General features: G+C 46.9%; 1 protein-coding gene across 1 annotated transcript; it reads left to right on the forward strand.

The window, feature by feature from the left end:
• The first annotated feature begins 1,797 nt into the window (after positions 1–1,797).
• On the forward strand, positions 1,798–5,741 carry SMIM12 (small integral membrane protein 12). Its single transcript, XM_071217560.1, has 2 exons — positions 1,798–1,922; positions 4,766–5,741. Exon 2 carries the CDS (start codon positions 4,771–4,773, stop codon positions 5,047–5,049), a length of 279 nt encoding a protein of 92 aa, XP_071073661.1. The 5' UTR covers positions 1,798–1,922; positions 4,766–4,770; the 3' UTR covers positions 5,050–5,741.
• Positions 5,742–8,779: the final 3,038 nt, after the last annotated feature.

An 8,779-nucleotide genomic window follows, 5' to 3' on the forward strand; every position in this document is an offset into this window, starting at 1 on the left:
AAAAATTAATTTCTCTCCCCTTCCCCGCCCCCACCCTAGTTGTGTGCTTTCTGTGTCCATTCTCTGTGTGTTCTTCTGTGTCTGCTTGTATTCTTGTCAGCGGCACTGGGAATCTGTGTCTCTTTTTGTTACATCATCTTGCAGTGTCAGCTCTCCGTGTGTGCGGCACCATTACAGGGCAGGCAGCACGTTTTTCACACTGGACAGCTCTCCTTACGGGGCACACTCCTTTGCATGTGGGGCTCCCCTATGTGGGGGATACTCCTGCGTGGCAAGGCACTCCTTACGCACATTATCACTGTGTGTGGGCCGGCTCATCTCATGGGTCAGGAGGCCCAGGATTTGAACCCTGGACCTCCCATGTGGTAGGCAGACGCTCTATCCGCTCTATCTGTTGAGCCAAATTTGCTTCCCACTAAATGCTTCTTGATACTGTTTCTTTCTCTCCCTTTCCACTGCCAGAACTTAGCATTGGGCTCCTTGAGAACAGAGAAGAAGGGTATTTAACTTGATAATGCAGTCTAGAAGACTTCTTATGGAGGTGATCCTTAAGCTTGAAAAACGGGGCAGAGCTACTTTGATAAAGACAGGTGGGGAAGGCAGTCCAGGTAGATGAAAAATCATAGGTAAAAGCAAAGAGGTATGAAACAGTTTGGTCTGTGTGGTAGAAGACAAGGGGTTTAGTACTGCATTACTAAAGGTAAATAAATATGCCAGGGAAGCAGATATGGCTCAAGCCATTGGGTTCCTGTCTACTATATGGAAGGTCCAGGGTTCAATTCCCAGGCCTCCTGGTGAAGGCAAGCTGGCCTGTGTCGTGAGCTGGGGCAGCAAGATGATGCAACAAAAAGAGACACAGAGGAGAGCTAATAAGAGACGCAGCAGACCAGGATGCTGAGGTGGCACACGAGATTGAGCGCCTCTCTTCCACTTGGAAAGGTCCGAGGATCAGTTCCCAGGGCTGCCTAAAGAGAAGACAAGCGGACACAGAAAAACGCACAGCAAATGGACACAGAGAGCAGACAACAGGTGGCAGGCAAATAAATAAATCAATAAATCTTAAAAAAAAAAAAAAGATATTCACTAATTTAACAAAAAAAATGCCAGCTGAGACCCACAGGTGAGCACATTAAGTGACTGGTGAGATGCGGTAAGGAGCTTGGGTTTGGGGACTTTTCCCTCATAGGTGATAAAATAGATGTCTGTGCAGGGCACAGTGGGGACACAGAGGAGAGAGTGAATACTTGTACCTGAGGGATCAGGCAAGTCAATACTTCTAGACAAACAGTACCATTTATTTCCCTATTATGTACCTGGAACAGCAAGTTACTTACATTATCTCAACTACTTCTCACAACAACTCTGTGAAATGGTGTTATTACCATTATACAGACGAGGGACTGGAGGCTGAGACAGGTTGAAAATGTTCCCAAGATTACACAACTAGAAAGAAGGTTATCCCGGATCTGAAGAGATCTTAAACTCCAAACTATACTCTGCTAAGGGGAGATTCCTGAGGTCAGGGAGCTTTCCGCCCCGCCCCGCCCCCAAACCTGTTAGAAGACGCCTAATAAATGTCAATTAAAAAAAAAAACCAACAACCAAACAATCAAAAACAACAAAAAAACCCCTCAATTGAATAAACATACAGATCAACTTTCAAAAAGCACGTGGCGACGTCACGGGGAAACCTCCTGACCACGCAGGGGCGCTGTTTCCATCTCTGTAGAGCGGGGCTCGATTGAGGATGCCTAGCTTCTTCCAGGCCTTAGGTTGGAGCTCAGCCAATTCCCGAGCTGCTAGATGCTTGCGGCCAGTGGGCGGGGCCACGGGGCGAGGCCCGGAGGGCCGCTGGGAGCGGCGACAGCCGGCGAGCGCGCGGAGAGTGGGCCCCCAACCGAGTAGTGCGGGCTAGAGTGCAGGTGAGTACACGGTCCCGGCGGGTGGCTCCCTAAGCGGCTGTGACGACTCCAGGCTGTGACCTCTGAGCTAGGGGAGGGATGACCGCGAGCGTGCTGTGCTCTCCGGCCCTGGCCAGGCCTGACTGCTCCCTCTCTCCCCCGAGCTCAGATGCCGAGTTTCAGCGCCCAGCTGGCCCCCTGAGGCCTAGAGCCTCAGCCGGGTGCTTTAGGCACCCGAGTGAGGCCGCAGGCTGTCGAGGCCTTGAGCCTGGGGGCATAAAGGCTGGGGATCATAGCACTGGGGAGGGGGAAGGGTGACATTTGCCCTCTGACCTCCCCTGCGTTCGCGTCCAACGATCGGGGCTTGATTGACGGACGGTTAACTCCTCCACCCTGCGCTGGCCTCCTCTGCCCGTGAGAGCATTTTTCAGTCCGGGATTCCGGCTTCGGGACTCTTTGGGTCCTCGGGGCACGGCACAAGGGCGGGTTTCCCGGCAGCTCAGGTGACCTTAACGGACGTTTTGGCAGGCTCTCTTCATGCCGAGCTGGAAATAAGCGTCACGATATTTGCGAGACGTTCTTACTTCTTTCCTTTTGATACTTTGGGAACGACTTGATAAAAGTATCTAGCTTCCTGTAGTAAGCGAAGACATCTGCTGTGTTCCTACCATCTTTTTAGGGAGGGTGGGTGGGGAAACTGCTGTAGTTTTACACTGATGAGTTACTTGAGCTGCCATTACTTAATTCACTCAGCAAACTTTTTTTTTGAGCACTTTATGCCAGGCAGGGTTGAGGGTGGGATGGGGGAATAGGGCCTAGAGGTGGAACGGAGAGGCATAGTCCTTTTTCTGCTGCAGCTTAAGGACTTTTGAGAAGTGCAGTAAAGTGGGGGAAGCCTAGTGCCTGGTGCAGGAAGTGGTCCTGAGTGTTGAATAAATGGATGAATGGACTTCTTTAGGAATGATTAGAATGTGAGCAGGAGGACAGGGAGACCTTGGGCTGAGTGTGAGAGATAATATCTCTGTGAACCCTTGCTTGATATGTTTGAAGACAAAGTGGAAATCTGAACAGGGAGTTGCTGTCTGTGGAAAATTTTTACTTATAAAGAGAATGTGCTTAAAAGGTGGGAAGGAAAATGGAGAAGTGTATTAGGTTGGGGATTCTTCAGGGGTGCCTCTTCGAATTTCTAAATCTTAGAATTTCACAAATCTCAGAGTACAATGTGAGAGTTTACAAAAAGGGAAGTTCTAGGTAATGAAATGCCAAGCTGATGGGAGAAAACTGCAGGAAGCTCTAGGGTAGGATTTGGGCAGAAACTTTACACATATCTGCTGTTGGAGAAACTACGGCTCTTACTGGGACACGGAGACTGACTGACCATAAGCAAAGAATTTATTTATTGAGAAGCCCTCCCAATGGAGGGGGTCTGAAGAACAGACGTCAATCCCCCCACCAGCATGGTGGGGGTCTGAAGAGACTTCAGCCCTCCTGGAAAGGGGGAATTTGAATTTATACAGTACATTCTTAGGCGGGGGAATGATACTTAGTGGGAGGGGGTTGAGGGTCTGAGTGAGGTGCAGGGACCAATAGGAAGCTTTAGAGGTGAGAAAATTTTTCTGATATTGATTAGGGAGTTGATGGTTTCTTGGAATGCTGCAGGAGCAAAGGTTTCTTTTGATTTGTAGGGTTTTAAGGGGTTTCTTTATTTCCTTCGATATGAAAATATGAAGATTTCCGTTTGCCTCTGATATGCAGGTAGAGGTAGTAAAGATCTCCATCTCCCTCTGATATGCAGATGGTGAAGATCTCTATCTCCCTTTACTCCTGTCTCTATGGGGTTCCTTTGTTTAACCTGTGGGAAAGTGTGGTGCCCTCTGATGGGGGTGGGGAGGTTCAGGGGGTACCTTTTTCCCAATGCATATCGGGGGAAACTGAGGTACAGCTTGTTAATTATTGCAAACCTCTAATATCTGCCATGTGTACTTTCCATTAGAAAGAGCTCAGACTTTGAAGTGGAGAGGTCTGGGTTCAAAATCATTTGGCTCCTTTGCTCTAGTGGTCTTGGCAAGTTAACATAATGTCTCTACACCCATGTGTCTTTAAACAAAAATCTGGGCTAATAATTCCCACCTCATAGAGGTGTGAAGATGAGATGATGATGAGGGTGTAAGTTGCCCAGCATAGTGCCCAGACCTAAGACAAAGGACCATGAGAGGAATCTTGGAGCCACTGTGGGTTTGTTTATTTATTTGATGATTATCCATTATATCCTGGGTTCACAAAATGCTGGGATTCCTCCAAAGAGAATTAGAACCAGAGAGAGGGGAAGAGGGTCATCTTAAGCTTGGTGAGATTTTGATAGGGCATTTTAGAGCAGATACAGTCAGGTTGGAGAAATACCTAGAGGGGCACAAACAAAATGATCTCTTAGTTTAGACTTTTGGGCAAGTAACTTACCCTTCTGCTTGTGTGACTCACTTCATAGGGTGGATGTGAGATTTTTTTCCCCCTTCTTGAAATGTTGGCAAACTGTGGAGGGAGGGCCAAGGGTCATCCACAGGCTTAGAACTCTGTTAGGTCAGGCTCAGAGGTCTCCTCATGGGAAACATTGCCATACTCAGAGGCGCAGTTATCAAAAAGAGTGTAGAACATAAAGACTCTTGCCCCTCCCCAACAATTGGATCTTTCCAGATTTCCTAGATTGTTTCAATGACCCAACTGTTGCATAAAGCAAGGTACCCTCCTGAATTGCTCTTTGTGGGGTGGACGCTCAGTAAATTGGTAAGTGGAGAAACCTCGTACGCTGTCTATTTGGCGGGGAAGGCGGTACTGTTTTCTCTCTAATGCTGCCTTGTACTCTTCAGATGCCATGTGGCCTGTGCTGTGGACTGTGGTGCGGACCTACGCTCCCTATGTCACTTTTCCTGTGGCCTTCGTGGTTGGGGCTGTGGGCTACCACCTGGAATGGTTCATCCGGGGAAAGGATCCCCAGCCAGTGGAGGAGGAGAAGAGCATCTCAGAGCGCCGAGAGGACCGCAAACTGGATGAGCTGCTAGGCAAGGACCACACCCAGGTTGTGAGCCTCAAGGACAAGCTGGAATTTGCCCCTAAAGCTGTCCTGAACAGAAATCGGCCAGAGAAAAATTGATGGAAGACAGTGTCCATGGGTTCTTCCATGGACTGTGACTGGTCCTGCCACCATGTTGCCCAGAACCCATATCTGATTTGCTTTGTTGTTGCTTTTTCTGGCCCCTTTCACACCACACAACCATGGACATACAGGCTGCCGTACTGTGGCTGGGCAGACCAGCTGCTGAGGGGCCAGGGATGAGGCCCTTGAAGGCTCTGGCCTAAAGGCTGCAGCTGTTGTATAGTGGCCACAACTGCTTAGGCTTCTGCGTTTATGGGCATGCGACTGGGAGAAGGTGGGGAACCACCATTGTCCCATCAGTGACTGTCAGGGAATGGACAGTGTCAGCCTCCGTGGGAGGCAGTTTGGTCTCCAATGGGAGCAGCCAGGATTTGGGTGTTGCCTTTAGGAGGCATACCTACAGATTCAGTTTGTGTTGGGAAGAATTTAAAAATCTTGCTCCTTTCCCTAGTTTGCCCTATCCTTTGTGCTCATTCTTCTGGAAATCCTGTCCTGTGAGCTCAGGAACCCCTTTCCTTGGGGAAGGAAAGCCTATTTCAGTTCTTGGAAGCCCAGGCTGTTTACCTTGGGGCAGGGAGGAGCAGCTATCTGCCTGGTGAATTTGCTTGAAAACAATCACCATCTTCCTCTCCCGTCACTGTATAGTGCAAAACTTGATTAAATTGGCATCTGAGAACTTATTGATCTAATCCTGTCTTCCTGATGGTCTTTGGGGTCTCCTTAAGAGTTATGGAAGTGCAGAAATTTCAGAGTATGATAACATTGGTGTTAAACTAAGGACTCTGGGGCCTTCGCAGCTTTGTTTACTCGTTTGCTGAATCCTGGAGACGGTGAATCCTGGAGGTGTAGGTTCCCAGGAGCCTTTTTGCATAAGACCTCTCAAAGTCTTGATTGTAGTAGATGAGGGTAGCTTGGCAATTTCTATCAGATTTTCCAATTTCATGTCTATACACACATACACATGCACTTTTTCCTATAAAAGTAATATATGTGCATTAAAGAAAATTTGGTAAGCATTAAAAAAAGATCATTTATACTCTCAGGGTTCTAATACAATCACATTTAACATTTTATCATTCACTAATTCTCTGGATAGTGTTTTGGTAGTTATCATTTCTGTACTTGATTTTACATTTTTCACATAGTGTTTCTTATCATTTTTCCATCTTACCTCATGGTCTTCTTAATCATAATTTTTCCAGCATTTTTTGAAAGTTTTTTTTGTTTGTTCGTTTTTGTTTTTTAGGAGGCACAAGAGATTGAACCTGGGACCTCATACATGGGAAGGAGGCCTTCAATCACTGAGCTACACCTGCTTGTCCATGATTTTTTTTTCAACTCCTCCCCACCATGACTTTCTCCTTTGTTTTTGCTCTTGTGTGCTCGTTTTTGCTCGTTGTCTATTTGTTTTTTCATTAGGAGGCATCGGAACCAAACCCGGGATCTTGCATGTGGGAGGTGGGCACTCAACTGCTTGAGCCACATCCACTCCCCATACTTGTTTTTAATGGCTGCATCATTGCCCATCAAGTGGGAAGATAGTTTACATTTAACAGTTTCCCTATTGCTGGACATCTGGGTTGTTTATGTCAGTTCACTAATTTAAATACTGCAGTGACTACTTATAGAAGGCTTTTTTCTGCATTTTGGAGTAAATGATAATGACAGTGAATGACATCTTTGATGAAATGGGATGAGCAGGTTTAAGTGTCACAATGCATAATACCAAATGTCTTTCCTAAAGGGCTATAGGAGTCGAAACTAAATGCAACTTCTTCTGTTGCTGGTGAGTCTACAGGAGAGTGAGAGCAGAGTGCAGGAAGGGGCATAAGAACCTATAGCCTTGTGAAGGCTAAATGATCAAAGGACAGTAATGAGCATTTGATCAAGAGTGAATCTGCCACTGCAGTGTTTCTTATCTCAGGGTCTTCCTCCTCTGGTCTGTGTTAGGGGGTGGAATTTTTTAGGTGAGAGAATGGTATTAGTTGGGTGAGGGTAGGATTCCTGGAACAGGTAGAGATGCTGGTTGTAAAGGGAAGGAGCTGGGAGGACTTGGAAGCTAGTGCCGGAGGAGGAAGCAAAGCAAGTCGGTGGCTTCCCCTCACTGTTGCTGAGGCCTGGTGGGCATGTTGAAATGAGCTGCTATTGCTTCTCGAAATCTGAGGAGTGTGGGACAGGATTGTCTGTTTCTGAAGTAAAAGATGAGCTTTCTGGTTCTGAAAGGACCTGCTCGGGTCAGCTTCAGGGTTCAGGCTCTGGCTGATGGGCTGGTCTCATTGGCGGATCGGTGCTGCCACCCTGTGGCAGGGCTGAGCATTACCAAGTTTTGGCCCCCTTTCCCACGGGCCTCCAGGGACAGGTCAGGTGATTTAAATGAAAGCACAGGCCTGCCTAAAGGGGGCAGTGACAACTTAGCTCCTTCAGTTTGTTGCTTGCCCAGTGTTACTTGATTTTCTGATTTTTAAAAAAGAGATGCTAGAAAATCAGATTTTTATATTTGTAGAACCTCCTGATTTTCAGGTGTTGACAGGAAGCTAACATGCCTGTGGAGTTTATTTGATCCAGTGGCTGCCAATCTGTGACCTCTAAAACTGCCCCTCTCCTTTTAGTGAAATCTGAGAGGTATGCATTTTTTTTTTTCCCTAGGGCTCTAACAACTGGCAAATATTAGATCCCAGGATTAGTTTCTCTCAAAATACTTTTAGACATCCTGCACATATGTAGTTTACTATTAGCCTAAGCAAAATATTTAGAAGGAAGAAAAACTTAGAAAAACAATACCAAAATAAAAGTTTCCCACAGACTAAGACAATTTTGGTTTTTCAGTTATTTTAGAATAACCCTGTCACCACGATGTACCTCCTTCCAGTGTCTGGCTGAGGAAGTCCTATCTTTGGAAATCCAAGCTGTTCCCATCTTCTGGTCTCACTTTGATTATGACCCTTTTTAAATAATTTAATTTCCTAGGGCATGTCCTCACTAAATTACTGCCTCCAGTAAGTCTATTAATATTCCCAGATCTTTCTCTCCCATGGGCTGGCTAAAATCTGCTGCTGCTGCAGTGGCTGTAAGATAGTTCATGCTTTCTTGTTTCTGCTCAGCTGACTTTAATTTTTGTCTATATGGGCAAAGGCAGGTTGCTGGGATGAACCAGGGCATGGGCTGGTTCTCTCCCATGCTTGCTGATTCACCTTGGAGACATGTGACCTCTTTGTGACAGGCCTAACATTCACAGTTCACTGAAACACATTAATGAGTGGGCAAGTGGACGTGCTTGGAGGTTTTTACTTATGCCTTTACCCAGGACTCCTGGCCGTGTGACGGTGGTGGCTTTAGAGCAGGGTTATCCTGTCTGGGTATTGCAGGAATCACTTCTCACCACTCAGCGGCTCTATGTCTGGTGCTTTTCCATTCTCTCGAGATTCTTTCCTGTGCCTGTTGCTGTGTTAGCACAAGTCACCTGGGCAGCTGCCAAGACAAGCCTGCCAGGGAACCCTTTGGCTCTTGTCTGCTTCCCAGGGCCTTGGCCTGACGGACTGTAGGTGGAGTGAAACACCATGGCGTTAGCTCGGCCTCTTGATTGGGAGCCAGGAGACAAAAATGAAAAAGCTCCTGTCTTGCCTCACTTTTCCTCTTCTGCTTTGTTGTAGTTCTCTGAGTACTAGAATCTGACAGACTGGAGTTATGACTAACTCACTACTAGCTGAATGACCTTAGGCAAATCATT

This window comes from Dasypus novemcinctus, chromosome 9 (genome assembly GCF_030445035.2).
Source record: "Dasypus novemcinctus isolate mDasNov1 chromosome 9, mDasNov1.1.hap2, whole genome shotgun sequence".
Taxonomy (NCBI): Eukaryota; Metazoa; Chordata; class Mammalia; order Cingulata; family Dasypodidae; genus Dasypus; species Dasypus novemcinctus.

Coding starts and splice junctions, on each gene's coding strand:
- SMIM12 (XM_071217560.1), top strand. CDS start 4,771: ATGTGGCCTGTGCTGTGGACTGTGGTGCGGACCTACGCTCCCTATGTC.